The sequence below is a fragment of the Rhipicephalus microplus genome, chromosome 3 (assembly GCF_043290135.1).
Source record: "Rhipicephalus microplus isolate Deutch F79 chromosome 3, USDA_Rmic, whole genome shotgun sequence".
Taxonomy (NCBI): domain Eukaryota; kingdom Metazoa; phylum Arthropoda; class Arachnida; order Ixodida; family Ixodidae; genus Rhipicephalus; species Rhipicephalus microplus.
Genome location: NC_134702.1, coordinates 16821645 through 16845701, shown reverse-complemented (window position 1 = coordinate 16845701; position 24057 = coordinate 16821645). Strand labels below are relative to the sequence as shown.

At 47.1% G+C, this 24057-nt stretch overlaps 3 protein-coding genes across 6 annotated transcripts in view; 1 reads left to right on the top strand and 2 right to left on the bottom strand.

Annotated features, from left to right (window-relative positions):
• The window catches only part of LOC119163727 (glutathione hydrolase 1 proenzyme-like), a 66836-nt gene that overhangs the window by 3109 nt on the left and 39670 nt on the right, over nt 1-24057 (top strand). The window lies entirely within an intron of this gene.
• LOC142802739 (uncharacterized) lies at nt 598-8212 on the bottom strand. Its single transcript, XM_075887764.1, has 3 exons — nt 7835-8212; nt 4265-4390; nt 598-1774 (listed from the first exon to the last, which is right to left on the bottom strand). The coding sequence occupies exons 1-3, from the start codon at nt 8012-8014 to the stop codon at nt 1610-1612; spliced, it is 471 nt and encodes a 156-aa protein (XP_075743879.1). The 5' UTR covers nt 8015-8212; the 3' UTR covers nt 598-1609.
• Nucleotides 9741-13688, bottom strand: LOC119163716 (scoloptoxin SSD14). The gene is made up of 4 exons (XM_075887763.1): nt 13542-13688; nt 12587-12649; nt 12407-12476; nt 9741-9966 (listed from the first exon to the last, which is right to left on the bottom strand). Exons 1-4 carry the CDS (start codon nt 13685-13687, stop codon nt 9751-9753), a joined length of 495 nt encoding a protein of 164 aa, XP_075743878.1. The 5' UTR covers nt 13688; the 3' UTR covers nt 9741-9750.

The following is a 24057-nucleotide window of genomic DNA, read 5'->3' as shown; positions in this document are numbered from 1 at the left end:
AAGGGATGGGGGTGAGGAGAGATTAAAAGGATTGGAATAAAGGTGTAGAGAGAAAGAGAGATGAGTAAGCCAGTGAGCGAGGATGACATATCGAGGGGATAGAAGAGATAGGAAAGATGGAAACACGGTCACAGGAGTCCGAGGACGGGGCACCACTTGCGAGAGCTCTTGTCGGCGTCAGGAGATGGCGTAGAGCAAGTCCAGTAGGTCAGAGCTACGCTGTCATCGGAGATCAGCGTCAGGACATGACGTAGGGCCAGCCCAGTCGGCCAGAGCTGTGCTGACGTCGGAGATCGCGAGGGCACAACCGTTCGGCACGGAATCCAGCGAGCGAGTCGTAGATATCGGGGTATGTGTCAAAACACACTATACATTCGGGGATTTGGCAAACCGTTTGACATTTCTAATTCGTGTCTTTTGTTTTTTTGTCTAGCTTTCTCGCTTGAAAAGTGTGTCAAGTGATCTTCCCTAATTACGCAATTAAGCATAACTAAAAACTGGTTCGACTTATTTTGCGCAGTAGTCTGTGTATTTGGTCGCCTCGTTATAAAGTGCGTCGGAATTATTTTTGCGCTCTGGCTAGAGTTAGCTGGGGCACCCTGTATAGTTGTGGCTTACTGTTTCTACAGTAAGCTACAACGGGGCCTGGTTTGCCATATCCCATGGCTACGCCACTGGTAGTAAGTACATATGTGTGCTCGTTGGCATTGTTGTCATTCTTTCTTTAGATTGAGCGCGTCGCGGCGTTTTCAAACGGCGGAGCTGTTAAAGCTTTTTTCTTGCTCTGTATAGCGTCGAGCATAAACAGCACCTGGCTATGACGTCAACGCGCGTTGCCTAACAACTAACTGGAGCAAGGAAGTGGAAAAGGAAAGTGTGAGGAGGAAGGTAAGGGGAGAGGGTAAAGCATGACCGAATATGTACAGTAAAGGTTATATGCCACAAACACTGGGTATGTGCCAAGAAGCGCCAAGCATCGCTGATCCATGCATTGTTGAAGTACAGCGCAGGGATAGCAAAGGGAAAAGGGGAGCAGGAGTGCTGCGAAGTTGAAAAAAATTAACAGAAAGCATCAAAATTTCGTATGCGACAAAAGAAAGTTGGCATACGTTTTTATTGCTTCCCGGGGCCGCATTGACGTCATGAACAGCTCTAAATGATTGCCAATAACGTTTTTAGACAAACTGTCATTCTTTTACTTGTAAATATACGGTGCGCACGTAACCGTAATCCGAATGTGTGTTGGGACCCGTGACCGCTATAGTAGCCCCTTGCTAAATCTTACTACGCTTTTTCGCGTGACAATGGGGTATTGAGGCAAAAGTGACTTGAGAGCTTTGCACGTAATAGATAATGGCCAGAAAATTGTAGCCGTTATTTTTTTATCGCGTTGGTGTTGGGGACGCTTTTCGACAGATATACGGCAGTGCCCACACAATCTGGAGGCTTTCTCGAAATTCGGGAGTCTCCCGTGCCGAATTCGCAGCAGTGTGCGTACGTGCACCGCCTTCGAAATCAGTCAATCATACTTCGCTTGAAAAGATAACACAGCCCCCAACACTCTAACAAGTCACTATATTTGTTTGGATAGTTCCACTCCTATTGCTTCTTATCCTACGGGGCCAGTTATGGAACCACCCGTGTTTCCGCCGTCTGCGTGCTCGGTGTCGTTGATGACCAAGTAGGTCGCCCGGCGCGTCGGCATGATTCCTATGGCTGTGCTGGGCATGAATCTTTCGGACACCTCGTGGCCGTACGACCTGAGCTTCTCTTTCTGTTCAGATGAAAAAGAAACAAAAGCGTAATTAATTAGAGTACGTTACGTGGTTCCAATGCGCGAGCGCTTTGCAACGGTAGATTATTTGCAAGTCGATGCTCGCGCGAAACAGTTAAAAAGGGCTATAGGCTGAATGTCAATCGTTGCGAGGGCCTAAGACTTGTCGCGTTCTTGAAATTCGAACATTTTTATTTTCTGCCCACGCAAGGTGCACGTAAGAGCGCTACAGATAAAAACCCATTTGCATGGTTACAATGTAAGCCTCAATTTTCAATTCAGCATTAACGGTTTGCATACCAAGTATACACGAAAAATCTAGCATGTACATAGTGGGCATGCCCATAGCCCAAAGGATAGAGGATCGCCTTAGGGCGCCCCTCTCCCGCCGTAATTTTGATATAGATGGGTATCTTATGGAGAAGTAATCAAAATAGGTGACTTTCTCAAATTGTCAAGACCTTGAGCAAGTGAACATCCCGGCCAAAAAAAAAAAAAATCCTGGCTATGGACGTTGTCACGGAATATACGTATGCTGTATGAACATATATTACATAATTGTAATTCGATAGACGCGAGTGTAGGCCAACTCCCAAAAATCACCGCAAAAAAAAACCGGTTGCATTAAAAAAAATTATTCATGATGTCAATGAAAAAAAAAAAACGTACTCTTAAAAGATGGCTTCACAGCAGACGATAGTTATAGCGCGAGAACAAAACGACGACCTTCTTGTCTCTGTGTTGGTGTCCTTCTTGTGTCCTTCTGACGGTGTCCTTCTGACGGTGTCCTTCTTGTCTCAGTGTCGTCGTTTTGTTCTCGCGCTATAACTATCGTCATGCCATACCAACTAGCCCAAGCTGCCACACTTCTCATTCACAGCAGAGCTTCAAAGCTATTTGAGAGAGCCAGCTTCGCAAAAATAAGCGGCGATCATTTTTAGAAATTTTTTTCGAGAATTGTTGCTGAGGGTGCGTGTTGTAGAAGAGACAATACGGTATATCTGGCAGGTATATTCGAAACGAAAACATGTCGTAACCCCGCAATAAAACGCGGGGCCCGTTTACAACATTTTTCGTGAATCGTTGCTGAGGGTGCGTATTACAGACGAAAAAAATTCGGTATATGTTACAGGTAGATCCGGAACGTAAACATAATGTCGTAACCATGCCACAGCACGCCCGATTTCTCGTTTATTCTGGCTTTAGTATTGTGTCGCCCCCCCCCCTTCCTTTTGACATCCTTTTTCAAATTAGACAAAATGGGTGGACGTACAATCGTGTTAATACGGTAAGTCAAACGAAATATAAAAAAAGCACAACTTCGCCGTATGGGCCAATTGGTGAATTTGGCTTCAACAAACTGCAGGGCCACACGAAGAAGCCCACATCGTTAGGATATGATCTAGCGTAACCTAACAATGCGTCAGCATAAAAAAAATGCTGCCGCTTTCGGGAGTGAAGTGGTTTTTGTGCTGTGTCGCTTGAACGTGAATCAATGGGAGTACGGCATGTAAAGAAGAGTATGAGCAGCTAACTAATCTTAACTTCTGATAGGGTGCTCAGCCGCGCCCTTTTGGTCAAAGTTTTCAGTTGTTGCCGGAGCGACGTAGTCCCCCCTTCATGCTCCTTCGTCCGACGGATCCAGCCAGCGCATTTAATTTTTGTATGAGTGCGATAGGGCTGCACCCTCTTGTTTATGAGATGGCGACTCACACCACGTCGCCGTAATCCTGGAAGTATACTATAAGGCAGCGCCGCTCGTAGCTACCACGACGAGTGGGGCAGATTTTTTTTTTTTTTGCTTGCTAGCTGGACTGTCGTAGAAACTTTATACGAGCTGGTAACTGACTAATAAACCCTTGCATACTTGCGGAAGGCATTAAGTCTCTCGGAACGAGACTCACTCTGTGAATGATCGAAAGAAGAGGAATGGAAGAGGCATAGAGTTTCCTAATATACACTAATGCATCTCTGGCGCTAGTGTCTATGGGAGCTGCAACGCACGGCGCTTCAGCGAGCATGGTAATGATGGGTAGTACACACATTTGTCTAATCTTCGTACTTCTGTCCTGCTTTTGGCTCCGTGTGTCTTCGTGTGGCTTGGAGCTGTTTTCTCGCGAAACAAAAATAAGCAAATGTTCAGCGGTAGCGCTTCACCATGCACCTCATGTTTTTAGACTTGCCTTTCCAAATTGGGTCACGCAGTTTGAAAGGGTTGAATCTTTCTTTCAAGACAAGACCGAAACGCAGCGGTAAACGAAGCCGCAAGTACGATTTGCCGCCCGCAGGTACGAAGACTAGGCAAATGTTTGTACTATCCATCATTCCCATGGTCGCTAAACGATCGCAGCAGAGTCCCCTCCAGTTAATTTTAGAAAACTCTATGGGAAGAGGGACTCGTTTTTCTGGGGCACATGATGGCTGCTACATTACTCGAAGGCCGTACAGGGAACACGTTGTAGCCCGAATAACTGGGGAAGTAGAAGTTACCGCTTTCAAATCCGTGTCATTGCCGGCGACGTTGACCACGAACTTCGTAGATGTGAGCTCTGGGTGAACTCGGGCTTCGCTGAGAGCGCACTCGCGGTACGCGTACTTTGCGGCGCACGTGATGAGCTGCACGGAGAAAGAGTACGCACAGTTTACCAGCCGAGCTCGTACACCGCTTTTGTTTTTTGAGCACGAACATTGCGGGTATCGAGAGATCGGTCAAGTCTGCTGAGGGTGCCCCGCCATGGTGGTCTAGGGGCTAAGGTACTCGGCTGCTGACCCGCAGGTCGCGGGTTCGAATCCCGGCTGTGGCGGCTGCATTTCCGATGGAGGCGGAAATGTTGTAGGCCCGTGTACTCAGATTTGGGTGCACGTTAAAGAACCCCCGGTGGTCAAAATCTCCGGAGCCCTCCACTACGGCGTCTCTCATAATCATATGGTGGTTTTGGGACGTTAAACCCCACAAATCAATCAATCAAGTCAGCCGAGGCTATAGTGTAAACTTCAATGTTTAGAATGACAGTGTCTTGAGGGACGTCATTAGATTGCGTGTGTTGACGTCACCGAAACAGTCGCGCTGCAGACTACCAACATGATGGGACGCGAAGATTGTGATGTCGCGTTAGTGTCATCGCATGCAGATTCTTTTCGGCATTCATCCGCAGAGGTTATAAAAAACGCCCCGGCCTCGTCGTCATATTCGAGCAGGTTAACCACCACCTTGTTATGCTATTGATATCCGGGCTTTAACGTTCCAAAACGAAAGTGCGATTATGAGAGACGCCGGAGTGGAGGGTCTCGCAAATTTCGACCACCTGGTGTTCTTTATCGTGCGCTGACATTGCACAGTGCACACGAGCCTCTACCTTTCCGCCTCCAGCGAAATGCGACCGACTCAACCGGGATCGAGCACCGTATCCGCTACACCGTCATGGTGGACCACTTGGTAATGCTAACGAAGCCGCCATGTTGGAGTACCGCCTCATTAAGGGGCCCTGCAACTCTTCTACAAGGAACCACCGAATCGCCTCATCTGTGTTTATTGTTTCAATTGATTGAGCGCCACAAAAACTGTTAAGAATTTATCAAGTATATACGATGGGCTAGAGATTAGTTACACGCTGCGTTTTCTTTCTTTTTTTTTTCTCGTCCCGACGAACGTTGCTCGAAGCTAATCAGAGAGGGACGGCAAGGGGGAAATAACTCTTAGAAATGAATGACTTTTAGAAAGGTGGAAAGAAGTTACGTCACGCGCACGTCCTGAACTTGAACACTTTTGTCTTGATATTGAGGGGAACAGCGCAAAAACGGGGTGGAGAGAGAGAGAGAACACAACTTTATTGTCGTCAGACTTAAGGAGGTAGGTGACCCGCCAGGCTGAACCTGATGGCCACCTCCTCTGCCCTTTGTACGGCCTGGAGCTGAACGGCCAGGCTGGTGGAGGTCAGAACTGCCTCCCACCCCTCTGGCGAGGGAGCGGCTAGGAGATCGAGAGAGGGGGGATCTTCCCTGCAGGCCCAGAGAATGTGATTAAGTGTGGCTATTGAGCCGCAATGCGAGCAATGCGGATCAATCGAGTCGGGGTAAATACGTGCATAAATGTATGGGCACGGAAATGAATGTGTTTGCAAGCGGCGCCAGATAACCTCCTGGCGCTTAGTTAGCTTATGGTGCGGGGGTGGTTTTGTCTGCCTCGAAAGACGGTAATATTGTGTGATGTCATGGTAGGATGTCAAGGCTTCACCAGGGTTTTCCAAATCAGAGGCGGGTACCACCGCTCGGCTGACGAATCCTCGAGCATATAGGTGGGCCGCCTCGTTCCCTGGGTTCCCCGCGTGAGCCGGCACCCATACCAGCGCAATGGAGGATAGTGCGTCTTCCTCAGCATCTGTAAGGAGACTGGGCAGTAGTAAACGCAGAGTTGTGGGGGCCACAATGCCACGTGCGAAGTTGGATATAGCAGCCTTTGAGTCACTGAGTATAGTGGTGAATCCGGATGCTGCTGCTAGCGCTATCGCCGCTTCCTCAGCTTCTGTCGTATTAAGCACACGGACAGAAGCAGCCGCTTTAATTTGAGGTGAATTGGCGTTGTTGCCGGGGAGAGTGATTACGCTTATAACGGGGTGGAGAAAGATTGAACACACGGCACAAGCGTTTCGTGTTGTGCGTTCAATCTTTCTCCGTCCCGTTTTTGCACTGTTACCCTCAGTATCATGTACCAACTAGCCATTCAAGAAACCCTTCTGCACTTTTTCCTTGTTTTTTTTTTCCTTCCATCGCGTTGCCGACTGTGTGATCCCAGCCCGCGCGCGAACACCTGGTGGTCTCCGCAGCGGTCACGGTAACTATACGCAGCTTGCGATGCTCAGATCGACCAACATCCGCTAGTTTGGATGCATGGTGCGGTCATTTGGGAATATGGCATAATCAGGAGAAAGAAGAGGGAACTATTTATAGCTTAGTTTGAGAAATATTTGTAAATTACTGGTCGCGTGCTAAGCCATAACGCCTGGATCGCGTGCTCGCAGGCGCCTATAGACTGCCGATCAGCAACTGTTTCTCACCACGCAGAAAAATTGTTGCAGTGCCCGTGCAAGCTAACAATGGAAGGTCGAGTTTATTACGCTTGCACCGCCAGAATCTCGCAAACCTCACTGCCGTTACTCGGGTACGGGATGTGCTCTGCGCGGTCGACAACGCGGCACGTTTCTTAAAGCTTGCCACTCGTGTGGGTGCGAAAGCGTAACTCGAATTTCGGCGCACAAATTAAAACCATTACGATGTTCTGTTGACAGCAATCATTATGTGCATTATTGAATGTTCTCCAGTGGCGTTTTTTTATTGATGTCGTTAAAAAGCAAGTGCGTCCCCTCTTAATACATATACTATAAGTATAGGCAAATTCTGATAACGCGTTCTCGAAATAAAGATTAGTTTAGGAAGCTTATCTTTCTATAGCTTGAAACTCTCGTAGGAATTGTTTTGCAGTGCGCTCTCATTTCAAAACAATCATGTATCACCAACTCGCCCAAACAACCATATTGACAAATCTCGTATGGACTTGAAGGCGTGGTATTGCAATGCCTCCGAGATCAACCCACCTTTGCTCAAGCGACGACGTCGTGTCATGACGTCACTATGTGTCGCCATGTTATAAATGTGACGTCATGACGATGTTATAGTGTTGCCCCGCTGCGGTGGTCTAGTGGTTAAGGTACTCGGCTGCTGACCCGCAGGTCGCGGGGTGAAATCTCGGCTCCGGCGACTGCATTTTCGACGGAGGCGGAAATGTTGTGGGCCCGTGTGCTCAGATTTGGGCGCACGTTAAAGAAACCTAGGTGATCGAAATTTCCGGAGCCCTCCACTATACGGCGTCTCTCATAATCGTATGGTGGTTTTGGGACGTTGAACCCCACATATCGATCAAGGATGTCATAGGGCGACGCCAACACATGATTTCTTGCATCACCCTCGTCGACACCGCTGCCACCGAAGGTCAATTTGCGCATTTGATGAAGCAAATGTACTTTCGCCTGAGTAAATGGTTAGCTCACTGCTACACAAGCTTACCTGGGCAATGGCAGACACTCCCGACATGCCGCCAGAGCCGCCGAAGACCGAATGCACCGGTGTTATGGAAGACTCCTCGGTGACAATGACGGGCGCCATCGAAGTCATTGGCGTCTTGGACGGGCCCAGAAGGTTGGCCGTCGGAGTGCCGTCGCCGTCATGCTTGACGAACGCGTCCATGTAGTTGTTCAGCAGCAGACCCGAAGATGTGGTGAACAAGCTGCCGAACCTGCGAGTATGAGCAGGTCGTTGCGAAACGACTACGCGGAGAAAGCATTGCTTGTAGCGCGTCAGTCGTGGCGCTCCTCACGGATGCGGCGCGATCAGCATAATTTTATACGCCGACAAATGTTACACGCAGTGCAATAAAACAGCCGTATGATTGAACCAGCCCCGCTGTTTGACTAGTCGTCGTGACATCGTCAGTCAAGCTGCTTATTTATACTTGTGTCTCCGCGCTACACTGAGAAGATCTTCCCTTTATGTTCATCTGAAAACAACTAACTCTAGGGCTATCGCTTGGATACTCAAGAGCGGAATTAAGTTATATTTTCTCTGTACTCGCAGTGCATGTATGTGAAGGAAGCGAAATAATGGGCGAAGGCTTCTTCTTGGAGAGCTTGTTTGAAATTGCGTGCGGATTCATTGTCATAGCGTCTCGAATTTCAATATGGTGTCGCATGTCCTGGCCGGACTTGTTAAGAAATGGCCTTTTTTTCCCACAGGCGTGCAGTTATGATCCTTAATTACTTACCAAACAACTGTTAACTGGCTACAGCTGTCGGGTACAGAAAATATGCAAACACGTGCTACACAATAGTCTTTTTCTCACGTTCTTTTTTGTTCAATAGCGTGCTGCAACCAGCAGCTCCTTGCAACCAACTAGCCAATGTACCCCATGGCTTTTATAGAACTCATAGTTTTACACAGAGCTGCGTAGCACGTAAAACACGTAAAAGCTGGACCGTGCCCACCATCTGGTTACGTCAGTCAAGGGTACAGGTAGAAGTGCTTTTCTGGAAGGGGGCACCTTTTCGATCTCAAGTGGGGGTTGGGCAGGCAAGTGGTCATTTTGCACTATATATGCCAAGGCGAAAAAAAAAACAACTAAAAATAGTTGTTTCATGTAGGAATACAACCGATGAAGGAAGGTCCTTAGAAATGGGACGCAAGCGACAATGCGCCTGATCTCACTGCTCGCTTTCATGATGGCGGAAGGACGGAAAGCGGGTGTGGGGAGCGGGTGTGGGGAGCGGGTGTGGGGAGCGGGTGTGGAGAGCGTATGCAGCGCTTGGTGGCGGGAACGACTGAGTGAGTGCGCGGCGCAGCGCGAGCCATCTGCAGCCGCGCCTGTGCTCTCCGATAACGCGCAGCTGTTCTTGGCGTTCTTGCCCGGCCCTGGGAGCTTCGGCAGTGGTGACGGCGAGGGCGGAGTGCGGGCCTAAGGAGCTTCACCACTAAATAATTTGGGAGGGGGAGGTGCGGGCCTGGCGTGCCACCGCTCGCTACGCCACTGACGTTAATGTCTTTTGATTCTAGACTGGCGGAATTCTAGAAGCGCGACTTAACAGCCCCTATTGTAGTGGTTGTCGTTTGAAGATACAATCTGAATGAAATCGACTTCAATATAGTTACCTTTATAAATGCTGCACAACACTTCTCAGCAGTGCTTGTCGGTTTAAGTCAACGCAGATAACGCGACGAGTGACGAAGCGCAAGGACTAGACGTCCCACGACCTGTCAAGCGGATTATCTTTCCTTCACTGAGTTTCCTCCGGTTTGGCAACTTGTGAAATCGCGCTTTCGTGTTGTGGGTCATACGTGTATTGTACCAGTCAACACAATTTCAGTGGGCTGTCATGTTCCACTTCTTTCGTTTTTTTTCCTTCTTGATGTTTGCCAGGTAGTAAGGACTGCTAATCACCCAAGAAGATGTGCACGTACTCATTGTTGAGGCTGGATGTAATGGAGAAGGCATCGCCGCTGGGCGCGATGATGCACACATGAGCGCCTCCGTAGTCTTGGGCGAAATCGTGCGTCAGGCCGTAGCCCTCGGCGTCCGGCAGAGGGCGATGGCTGTTGTACGTTTTATTAACTTTATCAATTATTTCGGCGAATATCTGATACTCGTTCTGCAAAATAAGGAAAAAATAAAAGGGTTGAGATTATTTCAGCCACTACATGCAAAGTTTACTATACAAAAAACGTGGCTGATCCCCCTTTCGAGGAATCGGTAGAATATGAAAGTTTAACGTGTCTTCCTCTTCCCAGGGGTAACTGAGCGTTTATTGCGCATTGGTGAAGGAATGAATGATGTTTATTGTTGAGCGTTTAATGAGTGCCTATTGGTGAGTGTTTAATGTCTATTGTGCAGGGAAAAAAGAAATGAGTGTTACAGCAACAAATTGCGAGACCGCGCGAATAACGGCAAGCAGCTCGGAACTCGCAGTGCGCTCCTCGTGCAGAAAGCACGCTCGAAATGAGCGTACGCAGGACGTGCGCAGTCTAACAACTGTCACAACTACACACTTAAGGCGCACAATTCAAACAGAAAAACACACGGCACAAACGCAGAGGTATGCACAGGACAATCTTGAACAACTGTCACAATTCTTATTTCGTGCGTGTGCCGAGCGCGCGCTCCTTTCGTAAATGACATCCGTGCTTTCTCGATGGACGAGTTTAATAAGTGCGAGCAGGAGAGACAACATTCAGTGGAGGCGGTGCTGATCGAAACGCTATAGAGGCGACGACATTCAGAGCGCGTCTAACGCGTGACCTTCGCACCATGTCGCTGCTGATGACGAAAACGCGCTGAAGTCTTAGAGTTCGGAGGACTGCCAAACGGTGTATGATGTATATGAACAGCTTGCCGTTAGCAAGCTTCACAACGTACCTTTCATTGCGTATAGCGGTCGGCGCACTGCAGATCGAGAAGTCGCTGTTTTGTCGCTGCACAGCAGAACTTTTCCTGCACGTTTGTTTTCTGCGCGATTAGTATAAATTTTACAACGTCATATCCGTGACGGAAATACGTCAGCGGAGCCGTAGTGAACCAGACTCGCTCGCTGGATTTCATGCCGACCCCTTGTGCCCCCGCGATCTCCGACGACAGCGCAGCTCTGGCCGACTGGCTGGCCCTACGCCATGTACTGACGCCGACAAGAGCTCTCGCCGAGTGGTGCCCCATCCTCGGACTTCTGTGACCGTGTCCATCTTTCGTATCTTCTCCTTACTTCCGTATGTCACTGTCCCTTACGCCTCGCTCTCTCCTTCCGCTCTATCTCTATACATTTTAATCATATCCTTTTAATCCCTCCTTACCCCCATTCCTCGTGAGCTACTGTTGAGGTGTCCTCCCCCTGAGAGACAGTTACGGGGCTCACTTTTCTCTTTTCATTTAAAAATCACTCCCCCACCCCCAGGGTGAACCGGCATGAAGCACTTTCGTGTTAAAGATGCATGCATGCTTTCTCTTGCATGTTACATTCTGCTTGGTTTTAGTTTTCATGGACGTGCGCACAGGGGAGCGGGAGTCACCTGAGGGGGGAGTAGGACAAAGTATGCTCCAAACAATGACATAGTAAGGAGGGGGTGCCACTGTCACGTACCTTCGCATTACGCCTCTCCAACTGAAGGGAACCTTGCGCGCTCTTGAAGTCGTGTTACTACGTCATTTACACCCTGCCGCGGTGGTTCAGTGGCTGTATTATACTCGGCCACTGACCCGCAGGTCGCGTGATCGAATTCCCGAGGTGGTGGCTGCATTTTCGATGGAAACGAAAATGCCGTAGGCCCGTGTGCTCACATTAGGGTGCACTTTTAAGAACCCCAGGTGGTCAAAATTTCTTCAGCCCTCCACTACGGCGTCTCTCAAAATAATATTGCGGTTTTCGGACGTTAAACCCCACATATCAATCAATAAATAGCGCACTTTATCATTTCAACAGCATTACGTCTACGCAGCATAGTATATCAAGTACTAGTGACCTCCAGCACAATATATGGGCCTTTACTAACGCGCCAACAAGTTTTATGCATGCCCGCGCTTGCTCGCATGCTCTCGCAGGTCACGTGGCCTTAAACGCACGAATAGTAGTTGTTCGCGCTAGTTGTTTCCCATTTTAAAGGGGTGTAGCGCGAAGCAGAACCACGGCATTGTGTATCTGGCTTCTTTCCGTACTTCGTGCTGTGCCAAATTTACTCGAATGCACGGCACTGGCATGGCGCATGAGCCCATTATAGCCAATGAGCCAAGCCGAGACTTTAGCAAAGTCCTTGGAAGAGAGGGATGCGCATGCGCAGTCGCTAACATGAGTGACAGCGTGGCGGCAATTGTGGCGACGCTGATGCCATAAATGACGCAACTGATGTTTATTAGGTTGTCTAAGCAAGATAACAATGGTGACAATGTGGTGGCAGTTACGGTGACACCTATGACATCATGAATGATGCAACTAATATTTACTAGGTTTCGTCTCAACAATATAACAACGGTAAATGTATCTCGGACATATTATGTCTGATCACCTGCAGCAGGTGTAGAAAGCATAAAAAGCTTGACATGCTTACATTTCTTGATTCTTGATCATCTCCAAAATCTGCCCTTCTGGCGTATGCAAACTTCAACTTCTCGACGAGCCTGTGGACATGGAAAGACACCGAGGGAAGACATCCTCCAGTCATGCTGAAGAGCGACGACGATGATGAGGGCTAACGATTCGAAAACATACGAATAAGGCTGGTGATTACCTGTGTAAGTCTCCTGCGGACATCTGTGAGACGGTGTCGCCCGGATCACTGAAGATGGCGTTGCTTGACATGGAAGAAATGGAGCGCCGTCCCTTATTATACTTAAAGCGTATTGGCGGGCTATAGTCGGTATAGGACATTACATCATATGGCAGCGCAGACGAAGTTGCCCAAAGAAAACGCAAGAGTGCGTTAGTTGCGTAACCGGGTGTTCGCTGCCATATGCTGTAATTAAAAGCAATTCACTTTAGGAATGTCGGTCGATCACAGATGCTATGAATAACAGCGCGTTTATCTTAAAGGACATTAGCTTTTCTCATTATGACCGGTGAAAAGCCTAATGCAGCGAGTAGAAATCTGGGCCGTTTTGCAGTGACCAGCGTTTGTAATGAGTAAGAGAATGAGACGGAGTACTTAATTTCTTGAGCTCACTCAAGCTCACTAACTTAGTCTGCCGATTGATGAAGGCGAGAGCGGGAAAAGGGTGCGCTCTGCGCAGGATGTCAGCTACATTTGCCATTTGAACGGAGGTCTTTTGCATATCTGCTACTGGGCTGATTTGAAGACGATTCGGCGTCAAGCGTCAAGAACCTTATCGACACTTATGTACAAAACGACTTAAATATAGACGCAGCATAATCTCAGATAAGCAATTTCTATTCTTTATGCTTTAACACATGTTGACCAGATAGGATGCCTCACGAAAAAAAAAAAAATCCTTGAAACCAGTGACGCCGTTGTAGTTTATTACCATAATAAGCTCGTTAAGATCTTTTCTTTCAATGGGACAATTACATGTGCGGGTAGGGCTGCATGCGGCCCTTGGGCCGCGAGTTGGACACCTATTGCGCAATTGACGTCAGATTGCTCCTAAACGTACTTATCAAGAAAAATGGCTGTGTTTCAGTGACTGTTTGTGCCACTGTTGAATATACGGGATTCGATCTGCTCTTACACGAGAGATATCTGTGCCACGGCTGCACCCAACATCGTTCCGCTGCCGGGGATGGGTGCCGAGTGGAAGACCATTCCATGGCTGAGGTTTACGCTGACGGCACTTGTCCACTCGGACGTGTAGCCGGACAGGTCAGCTTCGCTCATTACTCCGCCTGTGTTTAAGAGGCGTAAGCACAAATATTTGACGACCTGTGCGGGTACTAAAAGTTTCTCCGTAAGGGCGAAACGATGAATGTGACAGAAACAAATTGGAGTGTTATACGAAATTCAGGCTTGATGGATTGATATGTAGGGTTTAACGTACCATAACCACCATATAAGTATGAGAGACGCCGAAGTGGAGGGCTCCGGAAATTTCGACCACCTGGGGTTCTTTAACGTGCCCCCAAATCTGAGCACACGGGTCTACAATTCCGCCTCCATCGGAAATGAAGCCACCGAGCCGGGATTCGATCGCGCGACCTGCGGGTCAGCAGCCGAGTACCTTGGCCACTAGACCACCGCGGTGGGGCGAAATTTAGGCTAGCAACTTGATCTTTTAGCACGCTAAACGCGATCACTGCAGCGAGCTATGTCTATAGCTATATGTATGGCTTCAATGCAGATTTCACGATTAGAACACAACACCACCAACGAAAAAAAATATGAACCGTCTACTGATCCGACTGTCGAGGTATATACGACGTACGTGCGCGACCGCGGTTGACTACGCCCGATCGGCCAAAGTGGAGTTTCTACCGGAGCAATGCAGCCACCACTCCTGGCTGCCTCCATGAGCCTTTTGCGCGACGAAAACGTGCAGTCAGTCTGTCGGAAGAGGCATGCATGTAATCTGTCAGGTGTTTAGAGCAGCGTATAAGCCAGATTAGATTCTTCACGCTGTTTCTAACCGGTACGCATTTCTTCTTTCTAATAGGTAATATCTATTGAGTGGCTTCATGCAACAAGCTGAGCCGCTTGATTCTGTGAGAAGGAAGGCGCCTCTTTTTGCTTATTGTACTGCCTTTCTATGCGGGACGATATTACCTTAAATACGTCAACAACCGTCAAAATTGACCGTTGCTGGCGTTAACCCGAGTGCTGGAGAAAGGTTTTCATCACGAGAGGACGTCACCACATGACGCCACCGCATATGGCCAGAATTGGTGACGCTGGTCATCATGGCGTCACATTAGCCACCGTATAATATCGTCGCTTAGCCACTCACAGGTTGGCCGATCACGGAGGCCGTGCAGAAACAGGCTACGTTCAGAAAGCTTGCAGTGCCTTCGATCCTGGAGGCAGTGACATTGCAGCTTGAAGAAATTTGCTTTTGCCAGAAATTAAGGGTCGCGTATGGCACGAACAGTGCGGTTCTGTTCTCTTCCTCCTTGAAGTCTGCCCGCAAAACTCTCAGCGTACCACGGGGAACACTAAACAACGCAGCCGCTGTTTAATTGTCGGCGAATGACACGACAAAAGCCGATAGCCTGATTCATCGTGATTCAGCGAAGTTTCGGCGCTATGAAGTTTCCTAATCGCCAGATTTATTCATGGAAAATTGAAGCGGCATCTTACGACACAAGCAGTTCACTGCAATTGAGAGCGAAGGGGTGCTCGATGCTTGCCAATCGTGCTGCTTTGTCGCCTTTGAAGCCACATGAATGATGAAGTTGTACCACTGCGCTCATTCCCCGTTGATGAGGTACATACTTGCAGATAAAACTCAATGCAAACCATGAGGTCGAGCAATGAAATTGGCCTGGGGTTGCACGTCTGCCAGAACATGCTACACAGCCCATTTCTATGCCCTCGTATGCATGTTTGTTTGTTTCGAACGTTGGGAATTAGACTAGAGACACAATAATGGGATGATCGATAATTATTCAGTTTTTATTGCTGTCAGTAACGTGATTCGCTAGGCGTTCTTCTCTCCTATGTCAAAAGATCAGTCTAATTTGTTAGTATGCATTGTATAAATTGCTCTTTCTACCCTGCCAGAGTCTGCGAACAGTGTACTCTACAAACGCGTTATCTATTATCTCTAAAGTTGGAACCAGTGCAAAGCATAAACACCACTATTACATCACCAAAAATTACGTGTTTCATGAGAAGAAACTCCTATGTCTCGTTGGAAATTCAAATTTAAATTTTGAAATCATGCCGCGGTGAAGGAAATTAGGTTCGTGACCAAATACATAGCGAAAAATCTTACAAATAGGTATACGCCTTGCAAATAGGCAATATACATTGCGTGAGATTTTAGAGGTGTAGTGCTATCAATAATAATATTAATATTAATAATTGTTTTAGCGTAGGAAGAGCTTTTTAGTCATATTGGCATTTTAATGTTAATATCTCACCTAATCGGTGCATTTTGCGGCGCCATTCAATTTCATACATTCCAGTAACAGTTAATGGTTGCTATACAGTGAATATAACTTTACTCGAAGATATGAGGGGTTTTTATCGAAGACTTCCACTGGAATGAGTCCCAAGGGTGTGGGGAAATGGACAGAATCATAATGTGGAAAATCAATTTTGTGGATTTACAAGCCCGAACGTATACGATTACAAGGCCCGCCATTAAAGGAGACTAATATAATTGTAACTGTAGGTCGGTAATATAAATGTAGCCCACGCAGACTCGTAAGCACATTAGTTTTTTTTTTTTTTTTCGTGTAGGACACACTAGAACCACGACCAATCAAAATTTTCCTGAAGTGAACTCACTCGAACTCAGACTCACACAAGTATAAATCAACTGGACTCACTCGGACTCACACTCACCAATGTATAACTCATCCCGACTCACTCGAAGTCGCTGACCAAAGTATAACTCAGCCGGACTCACTCTCCAAAATCTTCCTCGGGTGTGCTCACTCGGACTCAGACTCACCAACGTATAACTCAGCCCGACTCACTGGGAGTCGGGCTTACATGAGTATAACTCAGTCGGACTCACTCGGACTCAGGCTCACGCCTCAATCTGTCTGCGTGAGTCGGAGTGAGTTGACTCATGGTGAGACCTATGGTGCAGAACCTCGTAGGTGCCGAAAGCTTTCGAGGGGGGAGAGGGGGAAAGGGGAGGGGGGAGAGGATCAATACTATGTACATAAAAAGGAAGAAGGCTTTCGCCTTCGAGTTGTTTAAGTGAATGCATAAATGACGTGAGTTTCCTTGGCCAAATCTGCCTCTTAGCCATGCCTTGTCGCATCACAGCTATACGAAATACGAACATGTCCATCTCGTTGCGTTATACCTACCACCCTGCTTGACGCTATCGGCGATGTCCTTGGCCAAGTCTCCCGTGTACATGTACTGGGCGCCGTGAATCGCTAGGTCGCTGAGCACATCCCCCAGCGCGCCTTGCACCAGTTGGTCGCCGTTCTTCAACACGGTGTTGGACTCAGTGTTCCAGAATCGCGTCCTGCGGATCCCGTGCGAATGGAAGAAACGACTTTCCGTGAACGTCTACACTTGTTCACAATTTTGTGCTCATGTCCGAGTATTTTGTGCTGTTTGTAGGCGGTTTCCACTCGGTTTACAGACATCACAACGTCAAGCGTTCATTGACAAAGAAATGAGAGGTCATGTCAATAGCACTATTGGTAAAACGTCGTCGTCGATCTCGAGAGAAGTGTATACTTGAAAAGTTCCCTAGTAGTAAAACCAGGAATGCTTTAGCCAAGGTTGTTAAACCAGTAATGTTTCAGTGAATGTTGTAACAGTGAAAGTTGTGTTCAACGGCTAGTAACTTTCAGTTGTGACAATCGTTATGTTAACAACCGGAATAAATACTTGGCACTTCTTTATGTCATTGTTCTGCCCTATTGGCCACTGAATAATAAATATTAAGTCATGAGGATAAGCTAGTATATATGATAGGTGGTGTAATAATGCGTAGCGTTAGATGAAATAAAATTATTATTTAAAAAAGGATATAACAGACATGCTCTGTACATGCCTTAGATAGAACATACACAATCTAAAAAATGAGCATCCTTTTCAGTGAGTCCTGATTTGCCACGTATATGACACTCTTTGAAGAGACTGGTGGACTATCTCGGGAGATTATACTCCCGTGCGAAAGTCGAGGGACCCAAAAGAGAGTTATAAGGAGTCTATCTAAACAGGACTCACGGAAAAGAAGAGCACACTCTCTTCTTTTTTTGACACACACACACACACACACACACACACACACACACACACACACACACACACACACACACACACACACACACGCACGCACACACACACACACACACACACACTTCCACAAACACAAAAACAAACATACAATTTTTACGACCTGCTGGTGTCGGTACCTCGTACAGTGGGCCAAACTGAATTATTTTAGATGGACGGGGAGAAGGAGGGGGGAAAGGGGAAAAACCTATGCACGCAATGTTGTTTTGCACCTGTGATATACTGTGTGAAACCACAATTGGATGGGAATGAGGACCCACTTGAGGTCAGCGTTGGCTTCGACGTGGACACTGTGCCTCTCGAGTGTTTGGCCCAGGTGGGGTCCAACAGTGAAGCCCTCCCTGGCCAGCCGAATCGCTGGGTCGAAAAGCCGGTACCACTCCAGTTCGCCCAACTCCTTGTGGATTCTCCCGTAGCCTTCCACGGCACCTGGAACAATGGAAGCCGTGGCACCTGCGGAAACAACGGTTATCACTAACGCTATAAACCAGAGTCACAGTATAGTCGCATTCGCACTGTTCCTTTTTATCATTAGCCAATAATGCAATACGAAAGCGTCACAGTGCGCCCGCTATCATACAAGAAAAAAAAAACAGTTTCGCCGCAAGGACGAAGCATTGAATGCGATAGCGACAAATCGGAATGTTATACGAAGTAAGGCTTGCAGTTATAACCTTTTAACGATCCAATATCGCGTTACTCCACAAACGTACAGCGTAATGTCATACAGCCGCTCCAGGGAGCGCAGCGCTTTTCTTGATGCATGTCGCTTCAACGAGAAGAAAGTGGCGATAACACAGTATGTATACAAGGGTGGTGCCGTCTACTGATATTTGCCGAGATAGCGCGCTCGACTGCGCCCTCTTGATCAAAGTTCGGAGTTGCTGCTCGAGCGACGCATCGCCCCTTCGTGTTGTTCGCCATGCGGAGTTAGCAGATGCGCTCTATGTCTACTTGTGCCTCTTCTGTCTGCAGCGTTCGCATTCTTTCGCTCAGACATAAACCCCAAGACATGCGTGGCGATGTTATCGATTCGCTATTTATACAAACACGACGAATACTGCCAGGATGAGCCTCAAGTGTCCATATATTGCTATCACTATTTTAGTAAACGCACTAAAAATATTCCTACCGTTGGATGATAATTATGTTCTTGTGTCGTTAAATCGGTAAATAAAGTATTCTTAAGCTGACGTTCTAAAAGCAAGGCCCCCTTTCTGTGCACAAAAAAAAAAGTGGAGGACAAGAAGTCAAGTAGGACAGAGCTCTAGCCTATCTGGCTCCTTTCCTCACACTTTTTGCGCTCAAAAAAGGGCTTTCATTTTAGGTTACAGTACTAACCAGTCCAAGTAGCCAGCTTGTTTAATGGGATGGTTAGTCTTATGGAGTGTGGCGTCAAGAGCCGAGTGTGGCCAAAGTAGAGTAGTTGCAGAGAAATGTGTATGATAGAATCAGCTAAATTTGCAGTTACTTGGTGCAAGTCTTTGCTGGCAGATGGCCTCGTCTTCTGCGGGTTTAGCGTGAACTGATTAGATCAGGACAATGCCGGAATTATTCTTCCCTCACCTATCATTGATGATATGTGGGGTTTAACATCCGAAAACCACCATAGGATTATGAGAGACGCCGTGGTGGAGCGCTCCGGATATTTCGACCACCTGGGGTTCTTTACCCTCACCTATCATTGTCCTCGAAAGTAGCGCCCAAGACGACCAAATAAAGTCTTGCTTTGTCATTCGCTCGCTTTATTATTAATGTCATGCGTATAGCTGACAATACGTTTGTGCAACATTAATTGCCGATTAGCTATGACCAATAAAACCTTGGAATGACCGAAAAAGACTAGGAATCAACACCATGAGTTTTTATTTTCATGACTAGATCTGTACCGCTTCGACGGAAAACAGAGTAATGTGCTAATGACATATATTAACGACTCACCGTACTTGTAGAGAGTTGCGTCAGAAAACATGTCAGGTTTGGCTGCAGAAGGCGATCTACCGAGGGAGTTGAGCGTGCGTACTTGGCGAGATGTCCTGTAAGTAAAAACGCTCTCGTAAAATTCGAGAAAGATTTCTTCTTTTATTTTCAACTTCAGCTGTGTACTGAAGTATGGCACCTTTCTCGTATCTGAGAACAAGCACCGGTACCTGCAGCGCATAGCAGTGCTTTAAAAAAGGAAACACTACATGCTGTCGGTCGCTGTCATCAACACAGCAACAGAAGGAGGGGACACAAGGAGGGGCTAGCGTTGGACATGTGCGAAAAAACGTAATAAATGCCGGGGACGTATTAAGTATTATTATTCTCAGGACATACATTTTAGAAGGGTACATGTGCAGCACATCGGTTTTGATAATTTTTTTTCCGTCGCACCAAAACTGGAACATGACACCGCGTTGCAGCACAAGTGTCCCATGGAATTCAAGACCGTTACGTAAGGTCGGGTCATATTCTAAATAGTACATTAAGTGAGAGGAAATATGCTGTACCTCGAAGATATATTATAGTGCGATTTCATTACAGCCTGCGTGACTGTGTTCCAAGAATCAGCGTGTTAATCTGAATAATACCATTGTATCTGTTTTTAAAAAAAAAAAATCACCGCTCAAGCACTCCGCGCAGAGGGCTATCCAGCAATGGTGAAACATGCAGCCCTGGTTTTTATGACGAGCTGGTATCTGTCAAAGCGTTTTATGTTGTAAATTTTAATTTCACTATCAGTTTAAGATATTCGTGCTTTAAACATACCGTTTGCTGACGTTAGCTTAAACTGAAAGGGAAGCTGAAGCAATGTTCTAAAAAAAATTACTGAGGTGCGAGTAAGGAAAGTTTTATCATTGTTGAATTAGAAAAGCGATGTGAGAGTTCTCAAAAGTGAACGCCAATAACACTTTTTGGTGAAAAAGCAGTGGCTGTGGCCGTCGGGCTTCTTGAGACGCCGATCGAACACGGTGACGTCATTCTCGGCCTGCCACGTCACCTGCAACAGCAGCACTGCTGAAGTGTGGCCTCTTCGATTAGTTCCGGCAACGGCACGTCATGGGGTAGTCACAGAGGCCATGGTTGAAAATAAGAAAAAAAAAACTTGCTCCGGGCCAGAGGAAACGACGATGACGTATGTTTACCCGCCCACACTTTCAGCGCGCTCGCGGGGGTGGAGCAAGACAACCTTTCATTTCGCCTGTTCTAAAGCTCCTGCTGCTACAACCGTGAAAAACATTATGACATCTTGAACAATAATGTTGGTTCAAGGCTAAACACAAAGTTTGATTGAATTCTAAAATCTCTTCAGCTTCCCTTTAAGGTATGTTCAGAACAGCTAAACGTTACGAGAACTGAAATTTGGCTGATTAAGCTTAATACAGCTTCTCGTAAGAAAGTGGCATCGCAAAGGTCAAAAGGTTCTTCTGACTTCTTTCTATGTTTTCCCGTTCTTTAAAGTGAAAGCATAACTTTCTCATATGGTGTGAAATTTGAGGCCTACACAGCAATCACAGTAACCCGTCACATTTTCATCGTAATTCTTCTCACGTCGTTCTGTCATCACCGTCATTGCGTAGTAGTTTATAGACAATGAGCCAGGAGCATTTCGGTAGCTTTTTTTGTCAATTGTCATTAAAGGTGAGCTTGTCATGGCAATGTTTGACATTTCCACCAAATTTCTGTGGTATTGATGCGGCGAGCAGTCTGCATTATGAACCGAAGTAATGGGGCGTACTGGAGGTACTGGTGTAGGTTCAACGTGAGACGTATAGTTAGGAAAACTGCATACAAAAAGAGACAGAATCAATGAAGTTTCTGTCAGTTAATGCATAACAGTGAAGGAATACCCCCCCCCCCCCCAAAAAAAAGGCAAACGAGAAGTGGCAGTGGTCCCACTCCCCTCTCTTGTTCTTTTGACTGCTTCTATCGTTCAGTGGTAAGACGTGGAACTTTCAACAATCAGTGACCATCCTGTGTCTTCCTTCGCGTTTCCCGCTTTCTGAGCGCGACATTTAGCTATGAGTCTGCATTACGGCTACTATCCTCAATTCGCTGTTAAGCTTGGGTCTTACTTGTTATAATAGAGCGCGATGAAGCCGCCGCCGATGCCAACGAGGTGCGGAGCTGTGACACCCATGCATAACATGACGGCCACGGCGATGTCTCCAATGGCGCCACCGTCGTCCACGATCTCCCTGTAGGAAGGCAGGAGGAACAGATACGAAGCAAGTGTTCTCAGTTTGCATATCTGACGAGACTGATTCTATCGCGAGTCATGGGGAAATTTTGGAAGATTTAGGGAGACCTGCTCTCTGTTTGCGTCCGTATGATAGTTCCTATCGTGGTTCTTGAGAGAAATTTGAAAGCCACGCCCAACCCTAGTGGAGATCAGTGGCCACGCCACCATGCGGACTGGGAGGAGGAAAGGGAGGGGTGCCTTTTCGATCATGTCCTAGGTGCTGCCAATTGTGGCCCACTCTCACCTTTCACGACATTTTAATGCGAAGTGTTGTGCCTGAACATGCCTTATGACTTCTGCGATTGAACTTCTGATATTGGATTCAAAGGACTGTTTACTTCTCACCTTTAACCCTGAAAAGCCGAGGACCGACAGCGGGCCGTTGTGAGAAGCACTTCGTAGTTTCGTTTTCATTTTTGCTTCCATAGCAAGCTTGTTTTCGTTGGGACCCGACCACCCAGGAGAGGGGAGTGAGGAAAGAGGCGCTGAGGTGAAATGTTACTGCCGTGGCCGGGAATCGTTCCCACGACCTTCGGGGCAATGGTCTAGCACTTTAACCACTTGACCACCATAGTGGTAGGGCGCATGTAGAGTGGTGTTTTTCACGAATCGGATGGCGGATCAGCTACGAGATACCGACTTACTTGGCTACTTGGGAGCATTCCTTGGCGTCAACGTTGACCGCCCACTTGACGTACTCGTCTGCAGGCGCGCTCGTGGTGCTCAAGATGCTGACGAGAAGTGACGTCATCAAACTGATCGCCAGTAAGGCAAAGGCGCAACAGCAGAAGCAGGCAGCAGCAGCGGAGCACAAGGTCCCGGAGTCGAGTTTGACATCGCTCATCGAACTGGCGCTAAAAATAAGAAGCGTTAAGATATGCTGTTTAGGGACCTACGGGAAGTCACAAAACTAATTATAGTTTCCGCAGAAGTCGGTGAAATATGCGTGAGCGAGATTGACGACTAAGTACACCGATAAAACTTACCGTAGGTTATTGAATCAGAATAATTGTTTGTTGGAACACGATTGTTCCTTTCAAGGACAACTCCGAGTTTCGCTCAGCCATTTTGGGCATTATCGTTCCCGGAGTAAATTGACCATTCAATTATTCTTTGCCCTAATTAGCCAATTTTGCTGCTTCGTTTCGGTTTGTTTAATTCTTATTTTGTATGCTTTGTTAAGCACTTTGCTCTGTAATAATTCAGTCTTGAAGGTGAAATAAAATTAACAAAATGGATGGTGTTTTCACGCTTACGAACCTTATCGGTCGCTATCGGACTTTTCTCAAGTGTTATCAAATCTTGTCAACCTTGCCAAACTCTCAATTGATTGAACACATTTCCATGTGTCTCTGCAGAACCTCTTGTTTGTTTAGATTCACTGTCGACTGTAATCGGACCCATGTAACTCCTTACCCCGCAATTGTCATCATTACCGATTCTCTGGTACACGCATAGGTTTTTCAAGCATCAGTGGCATTTGTAGCTACTGCCCGGCACAAGTACAACTGGGTCCCGAGCATGTACAGTGGCATTAAATATGAGTGTGTACTCAAAATGGCGCCAGCAATTCAAAGTGGCACATACTTAGAAATCAAGAGGCCAATCGAACTTCCTCACTTCTTCGTACTTTCTGAACCGAATTAATGTTCGTTGACTACATTTTCTAGGCTAGGGGTTACTTCAGCCACGGCGAGCGTGTTGCACTCGTTGAGCGCGACTGTACCCCATGATGTTTATGCATAGTTCCGGAGAAGCGCATCCTATGTATTATGCATTATCGCATGATAGAATGCACATGATAGAACATAGGAGGATGGAGGAGGAGGCCGTTTCACTGAGAATAAGTAGTGAAAAAACGACTTTTTCATGGTCTTCAAAATGTCTCTCTTCCCCCCCCCCCCACCACATCCTGAAAAATAATGATAGCTACGGACCTGCCCGATACATTTTTTACGCCATTGACAAACACATTCATAAACTGTAACCAATATGCAGGAGGTGATGGTGTATTCAGTGGCTGGGTTTGACAGTGTTTGCCCGCTTCATCGGTGGAGACCCGATACAGCGAGAATTGAAAACAGTAGCGAGCGCAAGT

Coding starts and splice junctions, on each gene's coding strand:
- LOC142802739 (XM_075887764.1), bottom strand. CDS start 8,014: ATGGACGCGTTCGTCAAGCATGACGGCGACGGCACTCCGACGGCCAAC. Junction 4,391..7,834: donor GAGTGTCTGCCATTGCCCAG/GTAAGCTTGTGT, acceptor TTCTCCGTGCAG/CTCATCACGTGCGCCGCAAA. Junction 1,775..4,264: donor ATGACACGGATTTGAAAGCG/GTAACTTCTACT, acceptor TCATCTGAACAG/AAAGAGAAGCTCAGGTCGTA.
- LOC119163716 (XM_075887763.1), bottom strand. CDS start 13,687: ATGAGCGAAGCTGACCTGTCCGGCTACACGTCCGAGTGGACAAGTGCC. Junction 12,650..13,541: donor GTGGCACAGATATCTCTCGT/GTAAGAGCAGAT, acceptor TTCCATGTCAAG/CAACGCCATCTTCAGTGATC. Junction 9,967..12,406: donor ATGATCAAGAATCAAGAAAT/GTAAGCATGTCA, acceptor CTTATTTTGCAG/AACGAGTATCAGATATTCGC.